At 39.4% G+C, this 19,513-nt stretch overlaps 1 protein-coding gene across 4 annotated transcripts in view; it reads right to left on the bottom strand.

Annotated features, from left to right (window-relative positions):
• capn5b (calpain 5b) overlaps positions 1–19,513 on the bottom strand; it is a 62,759-nt gene that overhangs the window by 33,728 nt on the left and 9,518 nt on the right. For all 4 annotated transcript variants that reach the window (XM_035905340.2, XM_006785107.2, XM_006785108.3 and 1 more), the window contains exons 2-3: positions 15,786–15,959; positions 5,600–5,731 (exon numbers count right to left, since the gene is read on the bottom strand). In XM_035905340.2, the coding sequence (XP_035761233.2) occupies positions 5,600–5,731; positions 15,786–15,950 (297 nt within the window). In that variant the 5' untranslated portion in view covers positions 15,951–15,959. The remainder of the gene's footprint in view (positions 1–5,599; positions 5,732–15,785; positions 15,960–19,513) is intronic.

The following is a 19,513-nucleotide window of genomic DNA, read 5'->3' as shown; positions in this document are numbered from 1 at the left end:
ATAGCAGGTTATATAATTGTTATGCGAGTGTATTTCGAGCCTTGGCCTCTTCTCCATGGTTTGATCATTCAGGTTAGCTGAGGGGGTTTACCGTGCATACATTAATGGAGTGCCAGCAACTCTCCATAATGCACAACGTGTGGTCCAAACACAAAAACTACAAATGTACTCTCCAAAGCTGTTGTGGTTCTACAGCACAAACACACATCCAGGAGAGGAAAAAAGACAAGAAGAAGAGATAAACAAGCAAAACAGGTTCCTCTGATTTCAATTGAAACCACTGGATGCAAATCGTGTCTTTCTGTTTTTATTTTTGTTTTCCCCCAGATAATGAATCAGTGTAGCTGCTACACTAATGCACATTTGTATCAAAGATAGCTGAGCAGCTAGCACGATATTAGGTTGTTATGATATCATAACGTTAATTGGTGATGTTGACTGTTCTGGACTGAGCAGTTAATGAAGCTGTAAGACTGTCAAACTTTCCATTTAAGTCTTACTTTGGGGAAAATGTACCACACCTCTGAGCTGTATTGAATAACTGCAAAGATGGCTGCTAAGTGACAGGATGTGGTGTTAGAAGGGCTTACACTGATCAGGCATAACAAAACCGCTGTCAGGTGAAGTGAATAACACTGATAATCTTCTCATCATAGCACTTGTGGCACATATATCAGGCAGCAAGTGAAAATTTTGTCCTCAAAGTTGATATGTTAGCAGCAGGAAAATAGGTAAGTTTGACAAAGGGCCACACTGTGATGGCTAGACAAGCTGGAGCCCTTCTGGGGTGTTCCCAGTCTGCAGCTATCAGAGGCAAACCAATGACAGGGTTCTTTTTATTTTTAGTTATTTAATTTGTCCAATCACCTTTGAGCCCCTGAAATGAAGGGACTGTACTCAAAAAAGATGCTTTAGTTCCTCACATTTTATCCACTCTTTGTTCAACCCACTGAATTAAAGCTGTGAGTCTGCACTTCAACTGCATCTTAGTTGTTTCATTTAATACTTCACTGTTGTAATGTATGGAACCGAAATTAGATAAAAGTTTATGTCCAATGTCCAAATATTTATGGACCTAACTGTATTCTGTCTTCTTACTGCTAAGTGTGCCCCTGCTTGCTTTAGCAGTGCAGAAACACCTCTGCTGGTTAACCATGTAAAATAATAATAAAAAAACCCTCACTAATAAAAACCCATTCAGAGGACATCAATCTAGCCTTAGTGCTTCCAGTCTGTCCTTAGAGACTCCACAGACTATTCAGACTTCTACTGACTGCAGTCTGGTGTTTACTTCTTACAGTAATGTTTCCTAATGGATGCTTAAACACAGTCGAGCATATGATGCATCCCTTCTTTCCAATGTACTGTGCACACTTAATTGTCATTATTTACCACCAAGAACTTGGCAATTCAAATATTTTCACAGCATCAACTCATAAACACTAGTATTTAGTAATTAAGGAAGAGTGCACGTGCACTTCCTCTCTACAAGTGCAGCTAGAATCTAAATCTGTGGAAAATTATTGGCAGATGCTTGAATCCAGTGTGAGAAAGGCAATAGAAACGTGGCGGGAAAACCAAACCCACTCTGACAACGAAACAAATACTGGTCACCAGGCCAGTGTGAAAAGGAGGTGTTTGTGAACTTCATTACTAAAGTCATGAGCAGTGTCGGTCAAGTTACTTGAAAATAGTAATTAGCTACTAATTATGGATTACTTCTCTAAGAAAGCAATCCCGTTACTTTACTGATTACTTATTTTCAAAGGTAATTAATTACTTTATTACTTAGTTACTTTTTAAAAACATGATACGCAACCTGAATATGTAAAAAATTGATTTTTTTCTGCATATTTCAGGATATAAAATTGAATCAAATGGAAAAGTCTCTTTTAAAAACATGTTTGATTAGTTTTAATCTTTTAATTTTATGCACATTGCATCAACCAAAAATTAAATTATATGCAACGTTCTCTGACTGGAAGAAATGTGTTAAATAAATAAAATAAAATAATGTTTTGTGTTTACACTCACTCTTTTAAATAGATGCAAGTAAAACACAGCAAACAATAAATCAAATCAAAGATTCAGCAGCACCGAGTCCTGTCGCTTATAAGTCTATTCTCACCTGTTCAGCAGGAGCGGGTGAAGGTTTGCCCGGTGCTGCAGCGGTCATGTCAGTGGGGGGATCCGGGGGTTTCTCTGTGAATTTCACATTCCCGTGGCAGCGCGCTCGGTGTTTTATTTTTCGCTGTAGAAAGTTTTCTTCCCATGCAGAGTGCACAGCAGACGCTAATGTTTTTGACACTTTTTACAGAACCGAACTCAAACCAATGTCAGTACTTCCACGCTGTGAATGCTGCACGGTCGTCCTCTCTCCTGCACTCCACATTATCCATTGTTGATCTGCACACGTCTGTTGCTGCCACGGACGCCGCTCGTACGTCATTGTCATGAGACACTCTCACAAACAAAATCACGACAGTTTAGTAATGCAGTAATGAAGAGTACTTACGGTAAAGTAACAGTAATCTTATTACTTTTTTGCAATAGTAATCCCTTAATTTACTTGTTACTTGAAAAAAGTAATCAGATTACAGCAACATGTTACTGTAATCTGATTACTTTTTTCAAGTAATCAGATTACAGCAACATGTTACTGTAATCTGATTACTTTTTCCCAAGTAATCAGATTACAGCGACATGTTACTGTAATCTGATTACTTGAAAAAAGTACTGTAATCTGATTACTTTTTTCAAGTAATCAGATTACAGCAACATGTTACTGTAATCTGATTACTTTTTCCCAAGTAATCAGAATACAGCGACATGTTGCTGTAATCTGATTATTTTTTTCAAGTAATCAGATTACAGCGACAAGTTACTGTAATCTGATTACTTTTTTCAAGTAATCAGAATACAGCGACAAATTACTGTAATCTGATTACTTTTTTCAAGTAATCAGATTACAGCGACAAGTTACTGTAATCTGATTACTTGGAAAAAAGTAATCAGATTACAGCAACATGTTACTGTAATCTGATTACTTGGAAAAAAGTAATCAGATTACAGCAACATGTTACTGTAATCTGATTACTTGAAAAAAGTAATCAGATTACAGCAACATGTCGCTGTAATCTGATTACTTGGAAAAAAGTAATCAGATTACAGTAACAAGTTGCTGTAATCTGATTACTTGAAAAAAGTAATCAGATTACAGTAACATGTTACTGCCCATCTCTGGTCATGAGCACGGGTGAAACAGAAACTCTCACACAGCTGATGGCCATGTTTCTGTTCACTCTGCAAACTCTGAACTAGTATTTTAAAGTTAAACAGAGAGTGAGGGAGACAGCTGGGGCACAGTGACACAACTGTACGTGTTGCTACTGACATCATTCAACTTTAAACAAAGAAACATGTTTTCAGCAGGGATCACCATGAAAGGTTGATGAAGTTAACTTTATCTCGGAAAAACAACATCAGCAGCTGCCAATTGTCTGACAGAAGTCGAGTCATGAATTATCCACACAGGTGCAGGTGTGCTGGTGCCAAAAAGAGAGAATAAAAACAAACAAAAGAAATGAGTGCAGATGGTTCTGCACACACAAATACGTCTTTCAGTATAATTTTATAAAACAACAACATCGTCCTGCCCTCAGCTCCTCCTGCAGCCACACAACAGAAAAGAGACTTTAAAAACTTGGTTTTCTGTTGGTCCTGACGGGAAGTTCCTCACTCAAAAATAAAGCTCATCTAATATCAAAGGAAACTCATTATTCTTTTCCTTATTTTAGGTCTTCTGTTACAATAGTCTGTCCAAAGTATTGCAGGGTATCACAAAGTAATAGGGGTGGGGGAAAAATCGATACTGTGTAGTATGGTGATATTTTGTTTGCTAATAATGTATGGATACAGGGACAGCAGAAATCGATATTTTGTTACAAAAAGGTTTTTGTGCTCTGACTTCAGAGCATGTTGATCCTTTTTCTGAGCAAGAATCCTGACATTCCTTCACTGTCCAAATGTGTTTAACTTGTTTATGGCAGCAATAAACATGACAGTTTACTTATTTTAATTTAAGACATGTTTTATTTTAATTAAGTTTAAAACTTTTTTATTTAATGTAAAATTATATTTTGTTTTCATTTACTTTCAAATTCTTCAGTTGCTGAAGGGGCTGCATAGTTTTCATAAACTGCATAGTTCAGAATAGCTATAATTGTACCAGATGGTTGCGTTCAGTTAAGTTGGACTAGACTGTAATACAAACCGTTCAGTTTGTCAACAATAAAACTGAAAGGGACTGAAATTGCACAGGGACTTTCTCTCTTTAACTATGCCTCCATTACCTGGCCGATCCTCAACCAAAGGGTTGTGTATGGTTTGTTTGGTAATGCTGGCAACTGTTCAGTGAGAAGAAGTTATCTGACAAAAATGGACACTCAGCCATTAGAGGGAGCAAAAGAGTACAGCAGCTTTCAACTGGCAAGCAGCTGCAGTCATTAGTTTATTCGGTTTTAAAGGAATAGTTCGATATTTTCATAAGAGGTGGAGAAATGGGTGGGGAATTGGAACTTGAAAAATTACAATTTGTAACACTAAACATTTATAAAATCACAAATCCGAAAAGCATGCTGGGTAATACTAGCTAGCTAGGTGGGTTTCTTGCTACGTTCAAGATCCAAAAAGACATGGATGATGAAAATCAATCGTGGCTCAAGTTGGACTGACTGTAAACAGTTTGCAAACACACTGCAATCAGTTTGTCTGCGACTCGCCTCTTTACATCAAGGAACTCAAATTCAACTTCTGGGATTCTGATTATCTTCCAAGATATAAACGAGGTTGCTGAGTGGCTGTCATTTTACAGATAAATTGCTGTCCCGCAGCAACTATTTAACAGATGCATTAACTGCCAACTTGACTGAATTCTATCACAAACTGATAGCAGACCGACTCCATCTTATTGCTGTTTATCGCCGTTTCGATCCACCAAACTTGCTTTGAGGATGACTGAGTGGTTGAAGCAACGATTTCAAAGTTACATTTCCATAATCTTAAAAAGATCCTAAATGCATACCACCCATAGCTAATAACAAGCTTGGTCTGGAGTTTAAAAATACTCCCACCCACACTTTGTTTAAAATCATTTAAGTGCAGATTTACAGTAACAACCAGAAGTGTTTCATCGGTAGGTTTATGTTTTCAGGGTTTAATACAAGATTAATCCAACCTTTTTTTTTTTTCTGCTTATTCTGTTGGTTTTTGTTTTTTGCCCTTCTCCCCCGTCCCTCTTCTCAGCTGTTTTTCTTTCCCTCTTTCTTTCTCCCCTTCTTTCCCCCAGTCAAGTCTGTCCCGTATTCAGCAAGTGAAAATAAAATAAACAATAAAAGGTGAATCAAAAGGACCATTACGGCAAGGCTGGGATGGTCAATTTGGTAAAGTAAATCCGTTGGGCATCTTTCTTCGCCTTTAGACAATAATTCTGATGGCAAAAGAGCCAAACGGGACAGGCAAAAAAAAAAAAAGAAAAAAAAAAAAGATTAATCCAACCTTGTAATCAGGAAAAAAGGCAGAGGAAAAAACATGTTCTTACCTTTTGCCACAAAGACTCTCGGGAGGCCAGGCTGGAACACGCTGCAACAAACCAGCAGTTACCCAGCTGTCCCTGATGCAGATCGTGTGCACTGATGCCATCTACAAACAAGTGAGGGTCCTCACACAGCTCCTACACTCCCAGAGAAAGACAAAAACACTTGTGAAACACGCTGCACAGCCAGCACATGAGTAGAACCCTTGCAGGAACTCGTACTATTATTTATATGTGTTTTAAAAAAATAATTTTAATGGGGGAAAAAGAAGCAAGTTATTGTTTCGAGGGTGAAACGCCTCTGAAATAAGGTTTCTGGTTAATAAACTGTGTGTACAGCCCACAGTACAAGGCACAGAGGTGCATAAATAGGTTATTGAGTTCATGAATCAGAAAGAAACCATCTGTCCTTATGCATCCATGTTTCACAGTCATGATCTTCTACCCAGGAGTCGGGAGTGGGGGGGTGATGGGTGGGCTGTGTGCATTTGTGAAATCACATTTGCTGCGGCTGCTGTGTCGAGGTCCATTTTCTGGCACAGTGTGTACAGACAGCCTATTACTGCTAACAACACGTTCAATGAGCTGCTCACGCTTTTTCTCCTGCATGTAAACTGGACTCTGCACATCTATCGGCACGCACAGCCACATCTTCTGTGGGGCGATTACAAGAGGCTGCGTACTGCCAGTGGACACTTTTACTCTCGTCCATACACGCTGGCTACACAAGGTTATCTGCGCCTTTTAAAAATCAAACACAATCCCGTTTCCAACAAATCTGGGTCGCTGTGTAAATGGTGAATTGAGTGGCATTTATGGAGCTTTTCTACTCTCACTCAGCACACACACAGTTTGGAGTTCAGTATGTTATCCAAGGACACTTTGACATGTGGACAAGAGGAGTTGGGGCTGAAACCACTGAGCTTTCAAGTACTAGAACACCAGCTCTAGCTGATGATGACAGCAACATGAGACGGGCATGTTTACCACAGTGTTGCCTCACCTCTGCTTTTAAAGACTCTCTGTAAGCATTTGGGAATTTACAGAAATGGGTGCCAACACATAGGAAACACTTTATATAAGGCAACAACAGTGTCAAATTCTAGCAAGCTTGAGAGTTAATGCGTAGTATGACCACCTTTATTCTTCAGCACAGTTTGAACTCTTTAAGACAAGATTTTCTCATAATTTCGTTAAGTAGTCTTCAGGAATAGTTTTCCAGGGTTCCTGAAGGGCATTCAAAGATCTTTGGATGCTGGCCGCCTTTTGTTCTGTTCTCTGTAAACATGATCTCACACTTCTTTAACAGTGTTTAAGATTATTTTCATGTTGAAAAATGAAGCTGCTGACAATCAGAGACTGTCCAGGGACACTGTGGATCAAACGGTGTTGTTTTGTTTTATTTTTTTACTGATTTTAATTCCATCAATTTTCACAAGAAGATGGAGGCACTCCTGAATCCTGCTGATCCATGTTTTTTCTTTGCATGGTAGTTGTAACTTTTACAGCAGCAAACTAAGTTCCCTGACACTCTTTCTATTGCAGCTCAATAATAATGTAGTGATAGTGGGGTAATAATATGGAAATAAGAAGCTATTACTACTTAATTATCAGGACAATGCCTGAAGATAACGATATGGAAACAAATATATTAGTAATAGCAGAGTAACATTTTTGTAACAATATGAAAACCAGCTGGCAAAGAAATGGTAATATCAGTGCAGCACTGAGCTGTTGAATGCAGGTTTTTGGCTTATCAGCCTAAATTAAGTGGGACAATTTTCTCTTACTTCATATTATTCTAAACATTTTCTGATTCTAACCTGGCGTTCTTGCTTCCAGTTTGTATTTCACTCTCTGGGTGAAATACAAACTGAAAAGATAAAAAGAAAAACAAAAAATGAGATCATCCAAGCTTTAATTTAACCTGATACAAAATATGAGCCAGCTTCATTTTTACTGCAGAGCTGTGCTTGCAGTGTTCTGGGTGTGAAGCCTGTCTGTTCTCTGCTCTCTTTATGGGACCAGCGGGTCGATGAGCACCTCGGCCATTACTCAACAGGCAGCAGCAAGCATGGGACCACTTAGCAGCTCTTTATCTTTACACACTGGCAGCACTCAACTAGGGTTAGAAAAGTAAAAGAGGGGCCAGGAGGGAGAGAGCATGGTGCAGGTCGAGCTTTTAAATAGGCAAAATTTAGAAAACGGTTACACTCGTTTTACACCTGCGTTACCAATTCTGCAGAATCCACATTTAGGAAAGATGTGACTGATGCTTTTTAGTTCACAGTGACTTGTGTGCATCTGCTCGCCAGACCTGACTTTAATCATTGTTAGTTTTCCTTGACCGTATTTAGTTTTCCACTTTGCTTCAGTCCGTTTTAAGTGAGCCGAGAGAAGATGGTGGTGTTTCTAGATCATGTTCACATCTGGCTTCTTCTTCGCATGATAGAGCTTTAACCTGCATTTGTGGACAGCATGGTGAACTGTGTTCACAGACAGTGGAAGTGTTCCTCATTTCATGCAGTGATTTCCACGACAGAATCATGCCTGTTTTTAGTGCAATGCCCCCTGAATGCCTGAAGATCATGTTTATCCGATATTGAATTATAGTAAGTGTGGAACTTTGTGATGTTTTGGACCTTTGTTTGAGAAAATTTTCTCTGGACCTTCTTAAATTCTAATTGAGTATCCCTGTAATCGATTAATATTTAATATATTACCAGGTTAAGTTCTATTGATCTTGTTTATAGTCACTAGGTATGATTTTTTTTGAATATGTAGACTTTTCTGTGAGCCACACTATGTGGACCACCTATACATTACACCTACAGGAAACCCATGCCAGTTTCTGTGCTGATGTTAATGGCGTTCTGCAGCTCATTTGGAAATTAAAATATTTACATGCAGGTCTTTTGGTGATACACATACCCACCCACCAAGAAGAGACTCTAAACCTGAGGCAAATCCCGGTAGTCTGCATACTGTTTTACAGTCTAAACATGGCAGCTGAACAGAGACTTAAAGCGTGTGCCCTAGGGGTGATTTTAAGTATGACTGAATCAGCCCTCTAATAGCCCATCCAATGTGGGCTGGGACAGCCTCAAGCACACCATTTGACTTTAATCATGAAGATTAGTGCTATTATCAGCCTTCACGGCTCATGTGCATGTATATAAAGGCAGATCACAGCATACAGATACACACAAGTGTGTGAACCTAAAGCTTGCAAGCGTGTGCACACACACAGGACACAATAAGGTCAGTCATTTGCTGACTCTGCAAAGCTGTATGCTGCAAAAGCAAACTTTTAATCTGAAGCAGAGGCCACTGCAGTGCTCCCCAGAGGCCTGCAGTCTCTACCAGCAGGATCCTCTCACCTTACACTGACCAGCACCAGAGCTTCCTGTCTGAAATCTCTCTGTACGTGCAAGTCGGCAGAACTTTGTGAAGCAATGTTTTGATGTTGTTCTGTGAAACTGTGTCTGAGTTAAGATATCTAATCACGTTTCTTCTCCCCGTCCGCAACAACATTGATTGGTGGAGTCTGAGCAGCGGCGAGGGCTCCCTGTGGTGGCCTGCCATCCAGGGATTGGCTCAGGTGGAAAAGTAATAGAGTATTGATCAGTGGCCAGCCCTGCAGTCTCTGAAGTAATGTGAATATTGTGGCTGAGCACAGCCTAATCATTTACCCTGCCATTGAGAACCTTTCAACCGGCTTCATAGCCCTCCTCAGCACCATTCATCAGCTGGTAAAGGAGACATGAGCCACGAGTGCAAAAACCCAGAGAATAAAAAGTGCAATCCAGCAGTGAGAATCCAAAGTAACCCAACATTTTAGAAAAAAATGAAAGCTTGGATTATTTACACACAGGTTTGCCAGTTCACATTCTTCTTCCCTTCCTTGGCACTACTAAACTGTCACCACTTGTAACAGTAACGGCTGCGTCCATCACCACCAGCTTTGGCAGTTTGGACCAGCTGAAAGCACAAATGTGTGTATGAAGTTTGATTTATTAGCAGTTATTGATGTTCAAGGATGAGAAATAGCAATGGATCCCAGTTACCCCTGTACAGGAAGTCAGGACCGAGGTCAGCGTTTCTGATGCTATGATTATTACCCTAGGTTAGGCTATGCAGAGACTAACTTAAGCCAGTATCAAGGACTCTCACAGAGGACTTCCTACATGCCAAACTACCAACCCAAACAGTTAGGTAAAATCATGCCTGCTAACAGCAGCTTTCCTCATTATAGAAAGATAAATTGGCTGAAAGTTATTACTTTAGAGGCCAGGAAAATAAGCCGCAGGGATCTTTTCATTTTCAAGGACCAGAATAACCTGTAAGAATTAGAAGACCATTAAAATACTCCTATACATTCTAACCTTACACGAAGACTCGAGAAGGGAATGCCCACAAATTCAAACTTTAAATGAAGAGTTTAAATAAAATATCCTATGTGAAAAAAAGCTTACTGCTAGATGTCAGTATATTGTGAATTGTAGTCAAGTGAGTTCTGCTTGCGTGCCCATCCTAATTCCTAGCTACAGTGGGCGCTGTAGGACAAACATGTTTTAGTCCCCCAAGAGAAATCAAAAACACAAAATGTGAACTGTACCTCGTAACAGCTGTGGCCAGCCGGCGTATTTCTGCTACTGTTTGGAACAGATTTGGATCTACACAGGAGTTTTTCCCTATCTGTGGAAGCCAGTCAGTCCACTGTTGATCTCAGATGTCAATGCATCCACGTTTACTCTAGAAGAGGCAGTCAAACATTGTGAAAGGAGTCCGATATGGATCAATGAGTCAGAGAAGCCATACTGAAGTGAGTTGTTAAGGATATGCTGAACCTATTGCATATAAGAGAAAAGGTTACTCGATGCAGAGCTGGGTCAAAAAGACAAAATCGGAGCAGAATCAGGAGATGATCAATTATAAATAACGCTAAAAACATTCTAATCCTAAACAGCGTCTTTGACCTAAATGTAAACTTGAGTTTGCAGAAAAGCTCAGTACAATGAGTGTGCATACAGTATTTTAAATGAGCCTTTGTCTGGAACCTCATACATTTTGATTGCTCTGAACATTTCATTCTCTCACAGCCACTCTGCTCCTAAGTAATTAGATGTTTAACTTCATTATCGTGCACTCTCCCTTGAACGAAATGCTGCACTAAGAGCTTGCAGAGAGAACAGAATCAGCTTTTGCATTAACAAATTAAAACAGAGCTCTGCTTTGTCTTGTAGATTTTTGGGTCAGCTACATTCTTTACTTTTTTTCTTTTTTAAAAAAAGGATAGATTGCACCAAGAAAAGCCACAGCAACAATCACTGGTAATGCTATGGGAGATATTGATCTGCAAAGTTGATGGTTGATGGTCCAGACTCTTTTGAATGCCGCTGCACTCATTAATTCAAGTCTGGCTCTATGCAAGCACCATCCACTGGCAGGTAAAAATACTACTTCATCAGATAGTACTCCAAAAGGGGACCTCTCATGCTCATGTTATCTCGTACTCAAACAGCAGGCATTGTGGAAAGGTTAGTTTAGGACTTCTAGAAAAAGATGATCAGTGTTATTCACTTCATCTGTCAGTGTTTTTAATGTTTAATATTAAAGGATGATTGGTGTAAAGGGAGGTGCTTTTACAGATTCTTGAGCAAAATTAAGAAAATCCCCAATAAAAATCACTAAAGCACATTATTTTTGCTTTTTGTGAGCGTCAATAAAACCTTTAAAAATAGCTGGGCTAAAAATGTCCTGCTCCGGGTTCCTAACCTTCTCACATAAACCGCTGTCAGTGACGACACAAATCGCGTGCTGGCAAAAATGAAAAGGATGCTCCTCCTGCTTTCTCTCCCTTTGACTTCTTCCAGTTTTCCGTCTGCATGACTGACATCAGCACAGACCAAAACATATAATCTGTGTGACCCAGTTTCCATGGCAATGCACGCTGGCTGCATGCTGCAGCGGTACACAGGCAGAAGGAGGTTACAGCATCCAGAACCACGACGTGCTGTGAGAGGAGGATAACAGTGGCGGGGGACTCGGCTCAGTAAATCCTGAGGCCCTACATCTGATATCATCCACCACCGAAAGACACGCGTGGTGCCAGCTTATACAGGAGACTAGAGAGTGCAGTAGAGCAATGACTGATTACAACTGATGTTAGTGTTGAATTATAAATGTTTAGTCTTTCTCTATGTCACAAAACTCTTGTTCTGCAAGCACCTTTGGCACTGATAACTCCCCAGTGCGAGTGTTTTTACAGGTGCAAACACTGCTCACTATTTATGTCCAGAATAAAATATTGCTGCAGGGCATCGGCTGTGCCTCACTGACTGTCCAGGGAATAGGTTGTTATTTACACGTATGTATGCTGAGGAGTAAATTATTCTGAACATATAAACTGTGAAGTTGTGGGTAAAGTTTCTTGTATAAGAATTGAATTCAGATTGCATTTTGTAGATTTACCAAATTGCATGCTCAGACCCCAAATTTTAGCTCTTGTTGTATTTGCAACAAGTTTGCAGACGATACGACAGTCATCACACTTATAACTGCTAACAATAGGCATGTATACAGGGACATCATCATGAATCAATAATAACTTGGTCTTAAACATCACAAAGACCAAAGAGATATAGATGTAGGGCTGCAAAAACAACCCTACACACAGAACTCATGGAGTCTTCAGCTTTAGGTTTCATATTGCCTGGAATGACAATACCTCAGCAGTCATGGGTAAGGCACAACAGTGCTTTCATTTCTTAGGAGGTTAAGGAGAGCCAACTTTGCCTAAAAACTGCTTGTCAGCATTTACAGATGCACAATAAAGCGATCTGTGTGACAACCTGGTACAGTAGCAACACCAAAGCTCACAAAAAGGCCCTCCAGTGTGTCATGAAATAGCACAAAACATCGCCGGCACAGACCCATGCATCGCTCGCAAATCTCTACAAGAGATCTCTACACACCCTCGGTGCCATTCGGTTAAGCTTCTCCCCGTCTTTTCAGAGCGCTCCGCACACACACAGACACACACACACTGAAACACAGCATCTTCCCAAAAATCTGTGACACTGCTGAACTGTCAGTGACTTCAGTGTAACCCCAACGTGCAGTATGTTCAGTTTCACACGTTTACTTCCCTCATATGTATATATAAACTGCACAAAGAAATCAAACCACAAATGTCCATAAATGAAGTCAAGGAAGCTCCTTTCCATGCATGGAGGGTTTCACCTCAAGTCCAGGGCCCTGAGACTGTATGGTAAGAGGAAGGAAGGTCTAGTGAGTATCAGAACCACTATCCAGGATAAAACAACAACGATCTATGAGTACATTAGGAAAGCGGCCATGGCTGATAGCATGCTTAGTGAATACCTCAGGCAGCAGAAACCTGAGAAAAAAGAGGAGTAAGAACAGGAACCATCAAGGAAGAACAGGTCCCTGCAAGGCATGTACCACCGGCAAATAGAAGAAGTAGCTGACGTCGAGAAATCCTACCAATGACTGGATAAAGCTGGACTTAAAGACAGCACAGAGGCACTAATCATGGCAGCACAGTAACAAGCTCTAAGCACAAGATCCAGGCAAAACCTCAGGTGCAGACTGTTCAAAGATCCCCATGAAACAATCCAGCACGTACCAGCAGGGTGGAAGATGCTAGCTAGCAGGGCATACATGGAGCGGCATAATCAAGTGGCTTACATGGTAAGTCCTGAGGTCAAAATGGGATAGGGTGGTTGAGAATGTCTTGTATCTAGAAGGATTTTAGCTCAGTCAAAGTGGTGATGGCTAACCAACCGGACATAGTAGTTGTAGATAAGCAGAGGAAGACAGATGATAGATGTAGCGATACCAAGTTAACATCAGGAAGAAGTTACATGAGAAATGAAAAAACTACCAAGGGCTGAGAGCGGACCGATAACAAGGCAATAAAATCAATGATTAAATTTGATCATTAAAAATCTGCTATCTGGTGGGCTAACCATTACAGAAACATAAAAAATGATTTTGACAAATATATACACGTCTTTTTATACAAGTCAATAATTTATACTTGTTTAGATGTTACAGGGGGCAGCACGGTGGCACGGTGGTTAGCACTGTTGCCGCACAGCAAGAAGGTCCTGAGTTCAATTCCAACATCAGGCCGGGGTCTTTCTGTGTGGAGTTTGCATGTTCTCCCCGTGTTTGCGTGGGTTCTCGCCGGGTACTCCGGCTTCCTCCCACCGTCCAAAGACATGCAGCTTGTGGGGATAGGTTAATTGGAAAATCCAAATTGCCATTAGGTGTGAATGTGCGAGTGAATGTGAGCGTGAATGGTTGTCTGTCCCTGTGTGTTGGCCCTGCGACAGACTGGCGACCTGTCCAGGGTGTACCCCGCCTCTCGCCCTATGACAGCTGGGATAGGCTCCAGCGCCCCCCGCGACCCTGAAAAGGATAAGCGGAAGCGAATGGAGCGAATAGATGTTACACATCATGTGAGGTTAACAGAAATCTCATTTTATTAATACCATAATATTTTGAACTACAATGAACTGCGTATAATTAGAATTAGAAAGTAGAATAATTTAAACTTACATTTAAAATGTAAGTGTGGAAAATAATAACAGTAATACTCTGGAAAAATTCAATAATTCTGCCACATTAAGAGTTAGCAAATAGAGCATGTAACTGTGGGTTAACACAGATTTACTGAAACTACATGTAGCATAATATTTATAGAAATAGTAATTGAATGAAAATATATCAATAATAAAAAAATAAGAAAGAGTTAATATGGAGTTAACATTTAGTAATAGTAGCTAGCTATATAATATCCAATGCGCAAAGTAACTCAAACTTGTATTTATCTACTGCAATCATTGAATATTTACATGTATTTAGTTGCATTCACACTTAGACAGTTCATCCTCATTTCATGAAAATCTGGGTTAACCTCATGGAAATACAGTGATAAATGTTACTACTACCAAGCACCAACAACAACAGTTAGTTAGCAACATCTTAGCACAAATTATTTCCAGAGATTCAAACGCACATTGCTCCCACATATCTTTCAGTGGGTGAACTGATCTTGGACCAAGAATAACAGCTTGTTACTCCTTCTGTGCGAACATACATGTTAGAATTACCGGAGCTGCTTTTCTACAGGCATTTAAATAATACAGGCAAAAAAAAGAGGTCGAATTTCAGTGAAGCTGAAGCTTATTGAGGCTTCTTACTGGTAGAATTGGAAACACTGGCCACAAATGCTGATTGGTTGAGTCCAGAAATGTTTGTTGTATTTAGTGTGCCTTAAAGGAATGAAAGAGTTAACTGTAAAAAAGTTAAAGTGGTGGTTAGGAGTGTTCGGTACCATTTATCATATTTGAATCTTCTCAGATATCGCAGAGTTTGTATTCTACCTAAGCCATTGTGGTCAGAAATGTACATTTGTTCACCAAGATGAATGTCTTGGTAATTTGAGGCTTTTAATGATTTGTTTGAACTGTTCTTTTTTCATGGTGGAATGATTGTACAGTTTTATTATTTATTGACAATTCATATCTGGACACAGACACTCTACGCCTTAGCAGTTTTAAAACTAAACAATACCTAAAATGCACCAAATGTGTTACTCGAAACCAAGTTTTTATGTCATTCTTTATGGTAATTATATTATTAGCCAATCAGTAACCAATCCATGAGGTTTGTTTTTATTCAAAATATAAGTACCGAAAGTAAAAGTAGTAATTACTAAGAATGATATGCATTACAGACTATATTATTTAATCTTTAGATAATTATTGATTTTCAGCTGGAGATTATTTTAGTTTCTTATTAACTGCTGGGTAACTTCAGCTATAAAAATATAGTGTAACATATTTTTAGATCATTTTATCAAAGGGGCAGTGCCCCTCTGTTCGCCCCCCTCTGGACACGCCCCTACAATCCAGTGATTTCATCCAGTACAGCACAGATATCAACACTCTTGTTTGGTTCAGTGCTTACCTACAGATACTTTTCCTCATATAAAAATAAATAAATGGATTAAAAAAATTTAAAACACATTTCATTAGCAGTTTGGTGAACTGTAAAATTAATACCTGTATATTTATATTCATCAGCAGCAGTAAACCTTTAATGCTGCACTTTTAATCAGATTTATCACTTTTTGTTTTGCTGAAACAAGCCGACCTACCCGAGGCCTCTTCCAGACGACACGTCCGATCCTGTTACCCTGGTAAAAGAGCGAGTCGTCTGTGGCGGGGAAGCGGGGGTCCTCGAAGAGCAGGCCACTCTGCAAGCACTGCCTCTTCAGGGTGGAGTACTGCTGCCCCTCGAAGGCCTTCACTGAAGTGAACATGCTGCAGCCCTGGAGGACACAACGCAGATGGCAATGAAGTACAGATCTGCATCCTGTCATCACACCACCCTCCTCTTCTATCATTGACTTTCACACACACATTTCAGCATCCTCTCTGAAAAAGCACCATCTTGTGTAATTTCTGAAAATAAATTTCCTTCCTGCTCATCTGGTTTTCAACTCACAGTCATCCCAGCAGACTGACAGCCGAATCCAGCAGACGGTAATACCTTAGCAGCGAAAGCTCTCAGTGGAAACAGAAAGTCGATGTGCGCTGCTGCCTTGAGCACAGCCAGGCTTCACTGGGTCAAAATGATTAATCTGTCAATTCACTGATATCCTCCTGGGCCTAATTATCACTGCTATGCATTAAAGGAGTCACACATACATTGATCAGCTCAGGGCAAGCAGGGGAACCGGTGAGTGAGGGAGGAGGCAAACTAAGAACTATTGAAGGGATAATCAATACTGAGACACTGAATAAATGGCACACCGTTCTACATATCACTAAGTGCTTACTTAACATCACTAGGCTACACATCGATACAAAATGATTTATTTACACATTAAGCAAACACAAAACAATGTTATAATTTATTTGGAGCCACATTTCTTCCATACTAATAATTAAAATACTTTTCTTCATTCTTTTTAGCTCCATTTTGGTCTCCACCAGCGATTTAAAAATATCTTGTTTTCTAGCTGTTCGGAGCTTCCACCTCACACTTCTGTCTGTTACTCCTTCACACTTCAGATTAATATTATTCACAGTGAAAGCAGTCAAATATCAGTATCAGCCCCAAAATGTGTGGTATCGCTAAGCCTCAGAGCTCAAATTTCTGAGCATCAGCACACGTAAAAATATAATATATGCCACTTTCAGGTAGATATGGCCCCTTATTGATAAAAGACACAATAACCAAAGGTGACATCAGTTACAGCTAGAAGTGCATGTTTTCTTAGCAAACTACTTATTAAATGTGATCTATTATTATCGTATCCATATTCTTATTTTTGGAGTTTACTAGAGTAGCTTTGCATTAACTATGTGCCTGAAATAGTCATATTAGCGATATGCCTTCTTAATGACATCATAAAGAGCCAAGAGTAGAAAAGAACTGTCTGAAACTGAGCCTTTTTGCCTCACAGAGATTACTTACAACATATGAACACGATAGAAAATAAAACAACAAAGTACACAAGGTCAACTTTAAAAGTCGGACTTCAGCAATATCTAATAGGGTTTTCATCTTACCGACTGTTTTTAAATAACTCATCATATTTATTAGTTTTACTGTCAGAATGTCAGAAACAGGTAGCTATCCCTTAGCACTGGACTCAACACAACTGACAACTCTTTATATTTAATTAAAAACTCAGAAAAAGTCAATATGCTTTTCAGATGCACAGAATTATTCATGTCTGAACTTTTCATGGTCAGCAATTTGCATATGTCCTTTTTTATCAGTGTCACATCATAATCAATACCTCTGCCAGCAGAACTATTGACAACTTATGAAATCAGAGCCTCGCTGTAAGGCATTTAAGGCAAAATCATACTGGCTGATTAGAAACTGAGTTTATTGACTGGTGATAAAAATATATTTTCTTATTTTGTCTGACGGCAGAATTTTTTTTAATTATTATTGATTAACTCACCTTATTATTTACCCAGCTATAGTGTCACAAAGTAGTTCCTCTGATGTTTCCTTAAAACAGGAAGTTCAAAGTTCTTATATTGTCTCACCTCACATGTCTAATCATAATAAGCTAATCTAATATTTTACACATTAAGAAAAGTTTGGAAATAAATACCCAAAGTCTTAATGTTGCAGCTTAACCCTGCGTACCCACGAAGAGACTCTCAATCCCCACACTGGGAATCATTGACTTGAGATGGGATGGCATTTAGCTAATCCGTAACTTGGAGGCATACACCTCTGATCAATTCATTTTATACGTTCCAGTCTAAGAGCAGTAGAAGACTGCACACTGGCACTGCTCTTACATTGCTATTACACAGACTCTGAGTGCTTGGGAACTGGCAGGTTAAAGACTGTTTTAATGTTGAATCTAGCTGTGGTTGTACCTCAAATTAGTAAACTATGGAAAACATTAATTTTCTAAATATTTTGTTCTTATAATGTTCTTAATATTAATTAAGAACAGTACTGCGTGTGTGGAAAGGTCTTATTGACAGGTAGAAGTCAGGAGAAGACAAATGCAGATCATGCAGATCAATAAGTCTTGTTGCACTCAAGGTTAATGTGACATCCTGCTTTATTTTGATTGATTTGCCAAGATGCACATATAATTAGTACAGTGCCACGAACCATTATTAGACCCTGAACACTTATCAAAAAATGACTGCTGGCAGGAAGAAATGTAAACAAAGAAATATCAACACCAGGAGAAAAACACAAATATTAATAATTACAGTTGATGCTGATAAACACTGGATTCGTATTACTATGGTTGTGGTCAGAAGATAACATGCACTCCTCATGGACATGAAGGTCCTGATAATTTGGGGCTTTTGATTTGATTTTGATTAATTCCTTGAACTGTTCTTGTTTTCAAGGGTGCAATGATTGAACAGCCTACATCTTTAATGACTTAAAATAAAATTGGGTTCAAATTTATTTTGGATTTTCTATAATCCACACAGGATCAAAAGAACACAGACTCAAAGATATGCATATACTTCCACATATTTGGTTAAATGTCCCTGTGCATCGACCAGACACTTATGGTAGCCATCACCAAGTTTCTGGGTGGCTTTCTGACCTTTGACCTCTTCTTGGTGGAATTAATAAAATTTATTGAATTTTGTTGGTTTCCTAGCATAGATGTGGCCTAGCATGGTTTGGGGCCTTGGAAGTGTTATTCTGCAAGCTTAATGTTAGCCAGCTTTATCCATTGTAAAACCAGTTTTAATACATGTTTGGAATCATTACCCTGTCTGAACAACCAAATCTGTTCACATTATATCGAGCTGATGAGCTGAGGGGAAGCTGAAGTGAAGAATTTGGAGGTAGTCCTTATGAGTGGGTTTTGATAATCGATTTTCTAATTAAAATCAATTCTAGCTTGAATAACGTGATATCGATTTATTAAAATCCTGAATCAATTTTTAAATAGAAATGTATTTTGCCCGAAACGCCAGAATCTCAGGTTAAATTTTGACAACCACCGAACAGCTAAAACAGTAAATGAGACACGGATACACAGATTCTGCACAAAGAGGTTAACACAAAGCACAGACCCGCCGACGCATCAGAATCAGTGAGATGTCGGCTTTCTCACCCGACGGCACGTACACGGACACGCCATCGGGGCTGAGAGCCGATATCCCACTGATTCTGGTACGTCGGCGGTCCGGTCTTTGTGTTTACGTCTTTTTTGTGCTAGATTCTGAAGCTGCAGGTTTCATCACTATCCAACCAAACCAGCAGCAAAAGAAGATCCAAACTACGCTTCACATTTAGCTTCACACAAACATCGCCATGAATTCCCTCTTACTCTTGCTGTTTTGCTTCCACCACGATAAAATAACACTTCAT

Source organism: Neolamprologus brichardi, chromosome 10 (genome assembly GCF_056152115.1).
Source record: "Neolamprologus brichardi isolate AB-2024 chromosome 10, ASM5615211v1, whole genome shotgun sequence".
Classification (NCBI taxonomy): domain Eukaryota; kingdom Metazoa; phylum Chordata; class Actinopteri; order Cichliformes; family Cichlidae; genus Neolamprologus; species Neolamprologus brichardi.
Note: the sequence above shows the minus strand (reverse complement) of the source record. Positions and strands in the feature narration are given on the sequence as shown.